General features: G+C 34.6%; 1 protein-coding gene across 1 annotated transcript in view; it reads right to left on the bottom strand.

Annotated features, from left to right (window-relative positions):
- Positions 1-842: 842 nt before the first annotated feature.
- The window catches only part of CSMD1 (CUB and Sushi multiple domains 1), a 1,210,601-nt gene continuing 1,194,550 nt past the window's right edge, over positions 843-16,893 (bottom strand). Inside the window, exons 67-70 of the mRNA XM_037392820.1 lie at positions 16,095-16,207; positions 15,273-15,360; positions 8,250-8,382; positions 843-4,381 (exon numbers count right to left, since the gene is read on the bottom strand). Coding sequence (XP_037248717.1) covers positions 4,222-4,381; positions 8,250-8,382; positions 15,273-15,360; positions 16,095-16,207 — 494 coding nt within the window. The 3' untranslated portion in view covers positions 843-4,221. The remainder of the gene's footprint in view (positions 4,382-8,249; positions 8,383-15,272; positions 15,361-16,094; positions 16,208-16,893) is intronic.

Raw genomic sequence — 16,893 nt, forward strand, 5'->3', positions numbered from 1 at the left:
TGCATTGATACTGTTAGTGATTATATCTTAGAGCTTAGTGTCAGAAAGAAATTCAGATCATTCTTAGACGAGAACTTTTAACAGCTGTCTGTAAGACAACATGTTACCACAAGGACACATTGTGAAGATCAGAAAGGGAGCAAGGACATGCACTTATCTTAGTTTTTTCTAAAAGTGAACCACAGTCATATACTACTACTGATTCCCAAAGGAATAACGGGCAGAATATTCTTGAAGCCTGCCTTATTCTTTCTTAAGCTGTCAACAAGTAAATCAAATACATAAATCCTTTACATGAATGCCAAGTAATTTAAAAAAAAAAATGTTTAGAATTTCAGGTTTTGATCATGAAAAAACTAATATATGTAGCTATCTTTACGTATGTATTATCATTTCAGTAGAACAATGTCCGTCTAGGTGACTGCAGAACTAGCTCTCAGATGTTAGTTGGAAACACCTCTGGATCCATGTGATCCATCACTTCCACAGGTAGGATGCAAGTTTGTGGAAGACCAAACAGCTTATTTTTTATAAAAACCCCAAATGTTCTGGGAATTTAAGTCCCATTTTAAAATATCTGAGTGGTAAGGTAACAGGAGGTAGATCCCATCTCACTAGACAGCACCTGAAAACTTTTGCCAAGTTACATAATGCTTGGGAACATGGAAGCTTTCAGATTCTACTGAACAATCTAATGTAATGAAAAATCAGTATCTGAGATTTAAAAGCATAAAAATAAATAGAAGAAAAAAGTTGATAAGAATAGGTCACACGGAAGCTGAAAATCTAAAATTAAATATTTAATTAGAACTCTGATTTTGTTTTCAAGGTAAGTGGCATTGCACAGGCTATATTACAATCTTATAGTTTTGGGGGTTTTTTTGCCAAAGAGAATACTCTTTAACAGGCCACTTTAATATTAATACATGTGTAATAGGATCAGAACTGAAAATCAGCTAAAGATGGTAAATTTTACATTATTGGGAAAATTACAATTTTTTTGTATTGTAAAAACATTTATTTTTAACAATTTACCTACATTAATCAAAAAAGTACAGCATATTTAATAATTTTACAAATTCTTCATAAAAAATATATCTCTGTACAAAAAGTTCTTTTGCACCTACTTCATATCACAGCAGCATGTAGTGAAATGGCAGAATGAAATACTGGGAATGAAAATTAGATTGACTTGATCGTAATGCCAGCGTTTTTCCCCAACCCCCCACCCTTACCCTCCCACCTTTTTTTTTTTTTCCTTTAATAACAGCTTTTCTTTGTTTACAAAATATTTTACACAAGAAAAAAAATTATTGCAGCTAGCCTGGAGAAAGGCAAGATGTGTGATACAAGCAGCAGTTTTCAACAGCTTTGAAGCACATAACCTGTTTTTTTTAAAAAAACAAATATATAGCATGTATTATTAGCCCATCATAATGATCTGGTCAACACTGGGGGAAAAGTCTTCTGCATATATCTCATAAAGCAGATTTCCTGGCTGCCATTACCTGGCCACTGCACAACATTTTAAGTCTTATCCTGATGAAGCACCATTTATAAGTGCATGCATGCACAGCTCTCTGTAAAATATCTTCAGGAGAAAGAAATCCAACCTGGACAGAAGACTCAAACATAGCAGAGAAGGAGAGGCATTTGAAGGATGTGGTTAGAACTGATAAAACTACAAGAGCTTTGTTTTACTTAGGTTCCACTCTGAAGCTCCTGTTTAACCAATACTCCAAACAAACATCTTAGGATAATTTGTCATTGTACCCGAATTTTGAGTGTCCCTGATCAAACACCACTCAGGATAAACACTCTTTACATAACCTTCCCAAAATGAACCACTGGATAAGGGATTCACAGGATCTGGGCTCTCTGACACAAAAGATCAAATAATTTAACTATTCTCTTTTCTGGGACCTTTCCTCCAGCGCACTCCATGGTGGTCATGGTGAGACAGGCCACTGAAGAATACACTGTAAGGGCAGGAGTAGAAAGTATCAATAATGGCTGCTTCGCTTGTTTTCAATACTCCAAATTTTTTCTGCCACTGCCACCACAGAAAAACTTCCAGAGCATGAATGTCAATTTTGAATACCTGTCAAAACCGTAAATCACTCAACGGCTTTGCTCCCTGTCCCACTGTTCCTATGGAAGCTCTTACGTAAGGACTTCCTCTACATGGGGGAGGATCAGGACAACAGCTTTGATCTGATGACTTTGTTCTTTCTCAGAAAACATGAAGGGCTGTCAGATGTGACAGACAAATGAATCTTACTGCACAAAAACCTCAGAAACAAGCAAAAAAGAAAGCCAAAAACAACTAACAAAATGAACAAGGAACTGACTGGAAAGGATTATTTATTAAATTTTCTTCAGAGTTTCTTGCTCATATGAAGAATATAACAGCTGGAGGCCCTACAATACTGTATTATATTGCTGGTATTTTTCATCTAACAGACGTAGAGTTGTTAAGCTGACCAAGGGTTACCTGTGAAATTATCTGTCTGTTCTGCAGCATTAGCTGAAAAACCTGTTATTGGGCTTACGTTACCTTTTTGGTTTATGTATAACAGCCAGACCTACACACATATGGAGTTCAGAAACATTTTTCTACAGTTTTTGATAGCAACTGGACATTAGGACAGTTTGAAATTTAGAAAACTAAAACAAAACAACAAAAAACAACCCTGATTTTTTTTAAAAAAGCGACCTTCCTGGCTTCTGAGCTCAATGTGTATGACTAAAATCAGATTTTGCTTCATTATTTCCTGTAATTTCCAGATCTTAAAACTCAGTTTAATTAATCTGCCCAATGGCATTCTTTCTTTCTTTGTCTGTTTTCATTCAATAAAACCTCTAATTCTAAGCAAATATTAATGATTTACTTAACCATTCATATTTACAGTTGTCAAACTTTCTCTATCAAACTGTGGAAGTACAAAAGCAGTAAGCAGTGTGTTTAAAAAAATCTGAAAAGAAACAGAAAACAAAGATAGTTGAATACTTCCCTGTTCAAAGTAGAAACTGAGTGACAGATTGTTATAGACAATTTTCACTGGGTTTACATATGCTACTGTAATGTGTTTTAGTTCCATGTAACATCAGAAAATGATGTCATATTACAGGAAAAAATGGAAAAAAATGCAAAAGGGAAGACTGTATTATGAGCACAGGCTCACAGGCTTTATGAGCTATCTAAAATAAATTACTATTCACATTTGTACATGGTAAGCAGCAATAGCTGCTAACCCCCCTGCTGTTAAATAGTATGATACTGACAATGGTGTTTGATGACTGATTTCAGAAGAAAACAATACTGGCAATGAAAATTTCTTAGAAATGGGCTCTTCTTCTGGCTGAAAGTCTCCAGTGACTTGTAATCATGTTTACAAAGAAATTTAGTCAAAAATTGACAAAATAAATGTTCTCCTCTATCGCACAATTTTTTTACCGGTGCTAACCATGGGCTCATAATTTAATATTCCATCTAAATTTATTGTATAATGTTTTGCTTGGCAAAGAGTAAGTGAATGTCTATATACAATGGACAGTGTGTAGAAACCCTGTATATTTTTACCAGTATCTTACTCAGTCAGCCATAACACTCTAGTGCAAAAAAATTGTGCATTAACATTTTGCAATATAACGGCTGATTGGGAAATTGGCAAACCGCCCTATGTATGAGATACACTATAAGTTTCTTTAATTTTAGCAAGATTTCAATGGTAAAGCATTTGCAGGTGTATGCAACCTCAAGGAAGGTTGTCTTCTCCTTCAAGAGAGCTTTATTTCTTCAGAATATTCCTGGGGAAAATCTGTGGTGCTATCATTTGTCACAGTACTCAAAGGATTTATCCAAGTGCCCAGAAGTATGCATTGAAAGGCATCCAGCCACATACAAATATGAAAGTCTGAGGCATTAAATATGACAAAGTGGCATGACTCAGCAGTCTTCCTTAAAGTGTGCCTTGATTTGAAGCAGATGCAGCCAGGCATTTTGATCCACCCTTAAGATGAAAAAATATTCTTTGTCTGATCCCCAGAAGACTGACATGTTTTTACCAGAAAATTTAGCTGCATGTAGACTGACAGAAGATGTTAAAGATTACAGCAGCAAAGCCAAGAGAAGAAGGGAAACTGGTATATGGCACCAAAGGAATTACTGCTTGTCCATCAGAGGTATGGCTATGAATCAGTCATATTGGGCACTGAAGGCTATACCACTGTACAAACTGTGTTCAGAGTTGTATCAAACCTCACAGCCTTTGCCTCTGTGGGTTTTAAGTTTGTGTCATACATAGGATTCTCAAATGAAGCCTGTCCATTACTGTTTTCATGTCCAGCATACCCATTGTACTGTACTTTTGGTCTTGTTCTGGGAAAAAAAAACAAACAAGAAATAATCATTAGTAACCCTTAAAAATAAACATACTATAGCTATTGCAAATTTCATCTATAATGTTTCCACCTTGTGCACACAAGTTGCATGACTCTGTCTAAAAGTGATAAAAAGAGACTCATAAAGCATGCTGCAGGGGCTTAAAAAGTAACGGAAATCTATCTGGAAGTTATTTTTCTTAGCGTGAAGAGAATAAAACAAATTCCTAATGGGTAAATTGATGCTACAAAGCATAGACATAATGTGGGCAAAATATAGATTTGCATTATCCTTTATAAAAACGTGGAAAAAATTACAATTTCATAGCTTGTGTTAGTGCCAAAATTGGCAGCCAAATGTAAAGCAATGTACAACAAATGTACAAAAAAAGTAAAGTTGGAAGTGATAACATTTTAAGTATTTTCTTTCAGTAGTAACAATTACAGTATTTTCTGATGACATTTTCAGTTTTACGTTGCTAGTCTGACCATAAAATAAACTTTACACAGAGTGGAAACACTTATTCCAGCTTTAATAAATTAACATCTTACCAATTTCCAACTATATATCCTTGTCTTTCTGAAGTATTGATATTCATGTCAAAAATATAGTAGCATCTTTAATTGGTGAATTTATTTTGATCACCATCAAGCATATTCTAACTAACTTTACTGGACATTTGTGATTTTACCCACACTAATTTTACAGTATATGTAGGAAGGCAACTGGACCATCTGTGCAAATGTTCTGATGAAGATCAATACAAATTGTCAATTTAAATTACTTGAATGGAGTAGATGACAAGGTGTACATAGAAAAATGAGAGTGAGTGGCTCCTAATTCATCCTTTCAGTAGCACCTTGGCATTTAGATGAGATAAACAAGACAATCACAGACTTTGTTGACTTGGATGTTTTTGAGCAAACATAGACGAAGTGGTTTAGTAATTTGCTGCTATCAGATCTTTACTACCTTTCCAGAGCAGAAAGTTAGCATTGCACCACTGAACTGTTGTAACAGGTCTCCTGGGTACTACTAAATCTAAGTCAATGCAAAGTCAGCCAGCATAGCTTCAATCAGGCAACTTGCACTGACATAGCAAGCATCCAGAACGTTGTACTACTAGTGGTAGTAAACTTCAGAGATTTCTGTTCTAGTTCTCTAGTAATTTCAGTTATTCCAGATAGATCTGCCATAGCACACCTGCTTACAACCATAAATATTTCTAACAATACAATCTGATAAATACTGTGACAGATACTTTATCTGTCCAAACATATGTAATCAAATCCTGACTAACAGTCACATAACTTTTGACATTTGAATATCAAAGGATACAAAAAATTATCTTTCAGTAACCACTCTTCCATTTTGGATAGTGTTTTACCACCACAAATAACCTATCAAAACTTCAAGGATGTTCACATCATAAAGATGTTCACATAAGGATGTTCACATACAAAGTTCCATTAGAATATATTAAGCCAATAATTAAATGAAAAATAAAACAGAATTGTGCAGACTTAATGATAGATCCGGTAAAACTGTATTCTCTTGTATTATAATTCACTACTTTAACCTTAAACCTCTTAGCATCTAAAAGTATATAAACAAATATATAAGGGACATTCAGTATATAGTTTTACATATGTAATTGAAATAGAGCAAGTAAGTCAATGAAGGAGTGCAAAATGTAGACACCTGGTTGCTTAATACATGTAATTAGAAAAGAATCTCATGGTAAAACTTCAGGAAAGCATTCTTGAATATCAAATTCTTTTTTAGAAAGTTATTCTGGTTTAGGAAAATTATCACTGGAAAGATGTCAGTAATGGAAACTGACAACCTACCAATAATTTGTCACTCATAAATATTTTTTTTTTTTGCATATTTTCATTTTAGAAGTAACAAACCATGCTTAGAAATCTTACCTAGGAGCTTTCCTAAGTGTAGGTAATTAAATATATTTTAATTTTGTTTAGAAACACTGAGATGCTATCTTCATTCCTGAAGCAACCCTCATCTTTCAGATAAAAGGTGCATAAACCGTGTGAAAAAGGTTTAACAACCGTGGTTCTAACTAGGTAATACTAATCTGACATAGGCACAGCAGAAACATCCGTAAAATTGTCCCCTAAGAAGACCTTCAAATTCCCTGATATAGAGGGTCTCTAGGGGCACAACATCATGGTAAAAATTTCATGTTGTTATTCTGGTTGTTAATTTCAAAAAAGCCCCTTCAAGTGTCACAGATTCGGTTCTCTTTCCTTTGGAGCATCCCTTGTTTTGAAGAGAATAAAGGTGACCTACAGTTACTTTACATCAATAATCAACTTGTCAATTTTCTGATGAAAATATGATACCGATAACTCCTCTAAAAACTGTGGTTTAACAGACTAAATAGTTTGAAAATACAAAAAAAGGAAGAATATTCTTTGAAAGGCTAAGTTATGAGTAACATCTCCTTTTTCAAATATCTAATGCATTTAAATTAGATTAAGGTAGGCAGAACTGCAATGCTGCATCAGCAGTACCATAAGCACTGGGATTACAGCTGCTCATAAGACTAAGTTTTATTTCTACTAAATATATATATATTTCTACTAAATAGAAAACAGAATCTCCACTGCTTATTTAGGACATAACAAACTTCATAGAATAAACCACAAATTGTACCCCTATGTCACAATACAGTTTTATTATTTTTTTCTTAATTTTGCTTCCTCTTTCTAAGAGCAAAGTTAAGTTACAGCGCTGTTCTCTTTATATTCCATCTTTTTGCCCGATCATAATGCCTGTGCTTTTATGCTGCTGTTTGGGTTCCCCGTGCTGCAGAACAGGAGCTATCTGAGAATGCTGACCTGTAGGCATCAGGAAGGCATCTTACCATACATGTTCTGAGACAGAGTTCACAGCTCTTCCTGAGCAGTTTTTTTCTACAAAAGTCTGTATTACATTTCAGGACATGTATCATTTTAACTGGAGTTCAGAAGTTCAAGCTCCACCGCAATTTCTCTTCCCCAAATGATGTAATGCAGAGATAGGTAGAAAGTCTAGTCCATCACAGGGAAATGGTGGACTTCAGTTTGTCTATGTGCTTTCTTACAATCACATAACACTCTTGGTATCATGATTATAGAACCAAAGTTTTGAAAGTGTGTTATTAAAACTCAGCATTTCTGTTAAAGGGCATTTTGCAAACTGCAAATAACACAAAGAGGTCACAGCATATTATAGCTCAATATAAAACAATAAGAATTGTTCCAGAAAGCTCTAGCCAAATAGCACTCAGAATGAACAAATGTTCAAAAGACACATAGGTATCGGCTCCTAAATCAAATTTCAGAAAAGATGGTTAGATTTATTATATTATCTAATGCCATATAAAAGTTCCATATGAGCTGAAGTGATGCCAATTCTAGTAGTATCCACTAGCTTATTCAGCACGTACTGTAAATGGTATCATTATGGGCTGTTCCCTCACGGGATTTATAGATTTTTCAGCTTGTGTAATTAATACTCATAAGCATTTTGAAAGAAGCAGCATACATTCAATTTAATAAAGCACTACCATGAAAAAATAAAACGTGACGTGAGATTTCAATCTGATTCAGTCTTAACGAACCAAGAAGGTTGATAGGTCTTTGCTATTTACACAGTGACTAATTTTTCTAATTGTTCACCATTAAGAACTGCCCTGCACTGAATCCCTTCATGGGAATATTTAGAAATATTTGTCTTTCTAAAGTAACGATATTCTTGAAAGCTTAGCATTATGTTCTCCAGTTACACTTACTTATCAAAATTAAAAAAAAAAAAGCTTTATATGTAAAACATGTATATGAATAAGTAACATTTACAATACCTGTGTTTGTAGAGGTAAAATGCAAACCCTGATAATATTAGAGCAAAGAATGGTACCAGGATGGCAGCTGCAACAGAACTGCTGTTTGTACCATAATAGTGATTTGAAAGGTCTGTGTCTGCACTCAAAGGACCTGAAATGAAAAAAAAAAAAAAAAAAGGCACAAATAAAATTCCCAGGTTTCCTATCTCACAGTTCTCTTTTTATTAAAAAATGAAGAAAAATGGTAATTGTGTCTTGATAAAATAATTCTATTCAAAACCATGAAATAAATAGCATGAGTATCATAAATCATGATAATACTAATTAATAATGTATCAATAACTATCAAAATTATTTTATGAGAGTATTCAGCAAATAAAAGAATTATGAACTACATCTCTCATAAGCCTCTAATTTAATGGAGTTAAGCCATAAACATCCTGAAAAAAAAAAAAAACACTGCAAAAATATTCTATGCCTGCAGTCTTAATATTCAGCTTAGAATATTAAGAACAAGCTATGTGTGACCACATCAAACATGAAAAAGGAAGAGAAAATTGAGATACTGCAATAAACCACAATGATTCTGCTTAGCTCAATAGCACTCCCAAGGCTGTGCACCTGTGTGCATGTCCTGGCTGCTTTGCAAACCCCTTTTACAGGTGAGACATGAGCATGTTTTAGAGCCTTTGGCAGCAGGGTTTGCACTGGGATAAAACTGAGGTGCAGGGGATACAAAGGCAATCACGGAAGACATGGCCTTGCTGGGCTCCTGTTGTGGACAAGAAGATAACCTGGACTGTAAAGGATTTTGCAGAATTCATTTTCCCATCAGTATAAAGAAAGACATTGTTAATGATGGTCAACTTGACAATTCAGATTGCGCAGGATAGAAATAATTTTATAGTGAAAAATACAGAAAACTTTAATAGAAAAAAAATAATATTTTGAGACCCAACTCCATGTTGCCAGTTTGAATTCACAGCTCTTCAGAGAGCAATATATAGATACTATCCAAGGAGGAGAGACCAGGACAGAGGAAAGTACAGCAAGGATGGGGCTAGGACAGACATCTGGACTTGCTATTCTGGAATATTTTTGCTGATGCTAGTAAAGAAGAAGAAAAGACCCTGTATTTACCATTCAGAAATGCTACAGCCCACCAGTACATACTTTCTCAAACCACTACTACCTTATTAATGGCAACAGCATCAGTCTTTTCAGGACTCTAGCACAAACCAGTTATATAGCAGAGGCACAGCCATTGCACTGTTTTCAGCAGCCTGCTCAAATATCCAAGTTGCAAAACTGAGAAAGAAGCAAACAATTCTATGATTTCTTGCAGTTCAAGCTCAAAGCAAAAATGGAACGAGGTAAATTTTTGTTCTGTTAGGTATTTTTAAACCTTAGGTGGTTTACATCTAAAATGTTTTAAAAGGGAAGGCTCCAGGGAGACCTTATAGTAGCCTTCCAGTACCTCAAGGGGGCCTACAATAAAGCTGGAGAGGGATGTTTTTTACAAGGACATGTAGCAACAGGGCAAAGGGTAGTGATTTTAACCTGAAAGAGGGTAGATTTAGATTAGCTATTAGGAAGAAATTCTTTACTGTGAGGCTTGTGAGGCAGTGGCACAGGTTGCCCAGAGAAGCTGTGGATGCCCCATCCCTGGCAGTGTTCAAGGCCAGGTTGGATGGGACTTTGAGCAACCTGGTCTAGTGGAAGGTGTCCCTGCCCATGGCAGGGGGCTGGAACTAGATGTTCTTTAAGGTCTCTTCCAACCCAAACCATTCTATGATTCTATGTTTCAATTGTTAATATTATAACACTTTTTCTGCAATTTGTTTTACAAAACATATTGAATTCTAGGAAGTAATTAAGTTCCCTTTGAAATGAAGACAGCCCCCCTTCCCCCCCCCCCCCCCCCCCCCCCCCAGGTATTTCAGAATTGCCAGATTTGATCACTAAACATGACAACATACTGTACTTCAACGTATTTTACCACCATGATGTTCTCTGGAAACATTTAAAACCCACCAGGACACGAGACTGTGTGACCTGTTCTAGGTGAACCTGCTTTATCAGGGGGTTGGACTAGATGATCTCCAGGGGTTCCTTCTAACCCTGACCATTCTGTAATTCTGTGATTTCAGACTTCTGTATATTTCTCTGAAAATCTTTTCAAATTAATAAACCTACTATTGTGGTAGAGGGATCATGTTATTAGTTTTATCACACTATTGTGCAGTATCTTAATTACATTGAACTGTTTTAGAGTAGAACCAGTGTATTATAAGAATATTTGGAGTTTAGTAACCCAGTATCTGTCCCAAGACTCAAGGTGTGGAACGCCTGTTAGCATAATTATATGTATTTGTATTGTATGGCACATGTACTAGACATTCTCCAAGCAAATTAAATTAAATACAGATAGAATCAAGTAGTTACCACAGTTAAGAAAAGTTTAAGAAATGTTAATTGATATGCTCCTTTGAATTTTTTATTGGATAGAAGAAGTGATAGAAGTTTAAAAAGCTGCATGCAGTTATCACTGCCTTCATCCTTTACTATCAAAAATCCCCAGCTGTTTTTCCAATTATTTGGAGTAATTAATAAAAAATATGGCAATGATCAAATTCATTGTAGTCATCTTGTATCAGAAAAAAACTGGAATTGATATTCCAATTATTATTTAAAATTCCAGCCAAGTACCAAAACAAACAGAAATATTTATGGCCAACAAACTTAATTTATATCTCAAAACTATTATCATGGCACATATGATATATACATTTTAATGTATCTGTTTGAAGTAGCAGAAAAATTATAAAATATCTAACCAGAATTCAGCTAAAAGAAAACAACGGTTTGAAATTGACAATAAGCAATTCTTGGTATGGAATTTTTAAAAATGTTACAATTTTTTTCTGTGTAACTCAATATTTAAAACTAGGCAGAAACTTACATTTAGATAATCTATATAGTTATGTCTTCGATAACTGACTCATATTTAATATTTAGTACCCAACACTCCTATTGGAGATAACTGAATATTCTATATCACTACAGTTTTTTAAAAAAACACATTTAGGGTAACCAAGCTTGACATTTTTAAAAGAACTTTATAGCCTTTAATTGGCATCAGAGGAGTGTTGATCAGGTCTGGACTGTGCATTAGGTGTTCTTTTCATTGTTGAAGAGAAAATTTGCTGCAGTTTTGGGTAATTTGAATTTTATTCATGTATGAAACTCAGTATAGCTTCATCACAATCTGGTCTACTTATACAATCAAATTCAGAGCTTCTTGTGATTAACATACCCTGATGTGAACTTTGTATATCTTCTGACAGCATTATCATGATGAGAAATAGGTAAACCTATTTTATTGCTCTAAATTAGATATTAATTACTATCACAGCAACAAACAGAAAAGTGGACATATCTGCATGCTAATAGACAAAAAAAAAATATATCCAAAGGATAGTTTGGTTTCCTTTTAATTAAAAAAGCTATACTTTGTCACTGGTCAACATGTTATTAATAGAGAGATATTCAGTAAGATTGTAAATGGTTTTTAAACATTTCACAGAATAACAGGGGTTCCTTTACCCTCCTAAAACAAGCAGCAGTGAGGTGAAGTTCAAATTCCGGTAATACACAATGAAGTCATTATTGTGCAGGCTGTGTACTTCTACCTTTTAGGTGGTTACTGAGTTTTCCCCTTTATACATGCTAGAAATTAGTGTTTTTTAATAAGAAAATATTCATTAAGAGCATTTCCTTATCACTGTTTGGAGTTTTCAAATGCATTCTCCCTGTTAACTCCTAGCCCAGGGTTTCAATTGTCTCACATCAGTACAGCATAGCTGTTTTACTAAGTGTTGAAGTGGAAGAAAGTGTGACAGCGAAAGCCATGCAAAATAAGAAAAGCAGAATTACAGATAAAAGAGTAATTCCTGAGACAAGGATGGTTAGCAGCTCAAGGATTTAAGAGAAATAATACCAACATGGAAAGCAAGTCAGCAGCTTCCAAGGAGCAGCACAGGCTGGAATTTTTTCACTTGACTGATAACTGCTGGATAGCAAAAATTCTTTGGGTGTCTCAATGGGTGTGAGCAGTGTGTTAATATGGAGTCTCACAGCCCATTTGTCCTATCTACTTGTGCGTCAGCTAATGCAGAACTGTTTTGCATTCTGAAGCTGTGAGTATCCTGTTTAGATGTAGAGTTTCTTCATGATTGATGAAAGCTGTGCAAAATTATCTGGAGAGAAAGTATGACACCTTTACAGAATGAAAGTTAAAATTCATGTGTTATGATGTTCAGTGCTTTTAAGAATTGATCAGATCAAAGCCATTGATCTAATATATCACAAATGCAAAATAATTATTCATATTTCATATTTCTTTTCAATATTTTTTATCTCAATCTAGACAAGCTAAAAAGTACTTCGAAGAATAAAAAGGAAAGAGAAGTGGATCATTGTATTTCCCCAGAGGAAATAAAGATCAGAAAATAATAATTTGGTGAAGTAAGTTTCTCTTCTCACAAAGCCACCTTTTCATACACCCTTAGGGGACAGTCCAGACTGGAATGAACAAGGCTGAGATCTTAGAATAAACATCTTCTAGGACTGTAGTGGTGAGGCACAGATATCCAGCAATTACAGAAACTGAACCTAGCTGCAGAGTTGCAGCCTTTAGAGACTAAGTTATTAAAACATAACAAAACAAACAAAAAGCCTCCAGCAATGACCGATTACTTGGCAAAACAGGTTAAATAATCTGGTGTCATAATGTGAGCCCCTTAAGCAGGCTCAGATACAGTTCTAACTCTTTTGGCAGACTGGTAACAGAGATCTCTTTGCCCTTGGGGTTATTCTCTAAGGCTACAAGCAAACAGAATTGCTTCTGAAAGAGGATAAACAGTACTTAAAAACAAAAAAGTTCTTTCTGTTTTCATGTCATTAAGTTCCAAGGCAGCATATACACTAAGCCTGGTCTTTCTCTAGTATTGTGTGACATGGAATTCTTCATCAAATACCCAATGTCTTTCACACTTAACCGAGTATTTCTCAGTAAATTCTGTTCTTTGAAATATGCTTACAGGTGAAGAATTTCATATTACATTATGTATGCACCAGTTCATGCATAGTTTATGCATATTTCCGGTTTAGTATAAAGACAGCAAATACTTTAACTGCCTGAAGAAATGGAAATATCTTAAGTCTTCAGCTGGAGGACATATGAGATCATTACCTTAGCAGAACATTCATGAACAGAATAGATTTTAAAAACCAAGCAAGTTATCCTTGAATATAAGAGGGTATGGATAAATATTATGACCTGTGTTGGCTGAGGTTTTGCTGTTTCCTTTTAGCTGTAGGTTCTTCAGCAGAAGGAAAACAACCTACAGAATATCAGTATCTATTTAGCAATCACATAAAGAAATCTTCTAAAGGAGACAGTATGTGTATTTGTAGCAAGCTCTCTGCATGTCAAAGCTGAAGACAAGAACCCCTCAGCCTAGGAATGCATGTGTAACTTGGACACTGGCTCCTCACTAGCCTTCGGAACAGACAAACTGAGCTCTCACATTGCAACTTTACACTGCAATATGGAGAATGTTTTCCACTACCATAGAATACACCCACTGGAGAATCTTTAATCGTCATTCTGCTTGTTCTTCATTTACCCCCATGAGTTTTTCATTTCACTGCTAAAACACATGGATCCAAATTTTGTTAGGTAGCTGGAAAACTATGGATAACTTTTTTGGCTGGGCTTAAGGAAAAAAAAACAACACAGAAACACCGCCAACTCACCTGCCGCAAACCAAGCCAACAAACCATACTCTCACTCTTTTGAGATATCATAGGCTGCTAACAGGACAGATGCTCTACCTTTACAGTGTGCTTGTCAACATCAGAAAGAAAAAGCAGCTTAGATGTTTCAGTAATAAGGTTTACACAAAAGTACATACACACTAATAATCTGTCCCACACAGTTTACTCTGAAAACTGTGTTTAGCTTCAGTAACTGGCAGTTCTTAGGCTGAGACCGAAGACTAAGGTTTCCTCACTTTGTGACTAAACATACATGGCAATTTGAGAGGTGGCCAAAATGAGCAAATCCACAGCATAACTGCTATTACAGCAGTTACTAGAGCAAAAAAAGAGAAGGGAGATTTGGCAGAACTGTAAAGGGCATTGGGTACAGCACCAACGAAACTATTGGAACCAAGGCAATTTATAAAATGTAGATGCAGTCTGCTATAGAGATATAGGTTAGACTGTCTCCTCCTCCTAGCCTAGTACTTTGCTGTATATATACCATGATTTGACCACTCTGCAATAATTCCAGGTTCCAGAAATGCAGATGTCTGCACTTGGTATTTGCCAAAAATATTTCATGATTAAATATGCCATAAGTATTATTTATATTTATGTATTTATTAGTTTTTATGAAAAAATCATTTTATGAGTAAAATAACTAGTTTTTCACCAGCTGCTGAAGCACTTGTAGTCCATAGCTGTAATATATACCTCAGTCACTCATTTCACATTCTTACAGTGACACAGAATTTCATCTAAATACATATACATTCTGCAAACATCCACCAGCCACAAGTCCTCTCCAAATCACACTACTAAAATCAGTGTTGATTCTGTTCTTTTAATTTCCTATATGATTCTGCCTGCAATTTAGACATCAGAAAAGAAAATGTCTTTGCATTGCATGACACACCTGTTACTTTCAAAAAGACATTCACAGAAAAGCAAACTTGCAATGTCATTCTCTTTAGCAGCATCCTGTAGTCATCTTATCAGGTTGCTATATTAGAAAACATGAGATAGTGAAGGTTAAGTAGAGTTAAATTGGGATCTGAACTGTTTTCAAATATGCATATTTCACTATATTTTTTATAATAGCAATAGCATGAAATAAACATGCTTACTTCAGCTAGATAGCAGAGTCATTTGTTGAATCCACTCTTGCAAGACCCAAAAATATTATACATATTAAAGCTCTATGAATGCGTTTACCTTGTCTTTGGAGCATAAATTTTCCAAAGTCTTTTCCATGTATATCACCTTGATAGGTAAAAACACCTCTTTCAAGCCCTGAGGATACCTAAAATATGTTGAAACAGAAAAAAGATTTCTATAACAAATAAATGAGAACGTTTAGCCACTTCTTTTTCTGACTTAAAGTAGATCTACGGATCCCAGATTCCCACTTTTATCCTTTAAGAACTCTCTATGCTTATACAATATTTATCATTTTAAGTGCGCAACAGTATTAAACAAAGTTTCAAAATAACACCTTCAATTACTTTAAAATATATGATATATATTGCTGGGTTTTAAAATTCTTTATCTGGCATACACATAATTGAATTAGTGTACTGATACATAAGTCCACTGAATTGTCAGATTTAAAATAATTTTTCATAGAAAACAACATGAGGCACAAAGGGGAACCATAAAGAGTAAAATAACACTCTTTTTCATCAAGATTAGATGTAATTTTATTACAGTGAACTGTTTACCAAACTAAAAAAGGACAGTATTTTTAAAGGCAAATTTCCCACTCTCATATAAGAAAACAAGGAAAAACCATGGCAAAATGAGCTCATTCACTGCAATTTCCCCTTAGAAAACTAAAAATTATAACGAGAGTGAGGCAGACATAAGATTATATACAAATTTTTGAAAAGAAAAATAATGTGTTCTCTACACTGAGGTCTAGAGTGCTGCATTCCATATTTGTAATATAAAAAATTGGAGATATTTGTATTAGGAAATCACAAATTATTTCAACCTTTAAACTCAGCAAGCATTATCCATAGCAGTCTATTTACTTACATAACCATCTAGTGCCCAGTTTTCATTTTCAAACTTGCTTACAAAAATGTCACTAGGTCCTTTAATCTGAAAAGCTTTCAAGAGCAAATGGGTTTCTTCTTTCTTGTAAACACCTATTAACATAAAGGAAGTAACACGTGCCTTTTAAATAATTTTTCAGCCACTTTGCTCAAATATCCTGTCAAAGCTAAACGTATTGCTTTAGAACTAAAATATCTTGTAGAAAACATTCTGTACTGACAAAATTTTTAATACCAGGATCTTATTTTACTGATCTTTCACCCATATCTTACTTGATAACAGGATGAAAGGTGGGTTTGTACTGTTTAATTTTATAAAGAAATGTGCAAGAATATTTTTCTTTTCGTACAGTATTTCAATAATTCTGAATACAGATAAAATTCCTTGCCTGGAATTTCCCTGAATTGGAAAAAAAAAATGCATTTTACTGATATTACAGCAGTATATTGCTATATAAATATCGATGGCGCAGTGAAAGAAAATTTGCCATTTGGCAGCCAACTACTGAAATTCTCTCTGAACCCTTGACTTTAGAAGGTACTGATAGCTCATAATCCTCTTTTGAAATACAACCGTGATCAGAGGCTAAATCAGAACTTCACAGTCAGATTTGCAGAAAGGAATGCATGATGTTGATGAAAAAGTATGCATAATTTACAAAGTTATTTAATGATCTGTGTCTACTTTATGTTATGCCATTTTCAAGACCACGTTACTTTTAAGCAGATATTAATCAGTATTGAATAATGGAGCTTTTCAATGGTACAGTTCTTAAAAT

Source organism: Falco rusticolus, chromosome 6 (assembly GCF_015220075.1).
Source record: "Falco rusticolus isolate bFalRus1 chromosome 6, bFalRus1.pri, whole genome shotgun sequence".
NCBI lineage: Eukaryota > Metazoa > Chordata > Aves > Falconiformes > Falconidae > Falco > Falco rusticolus.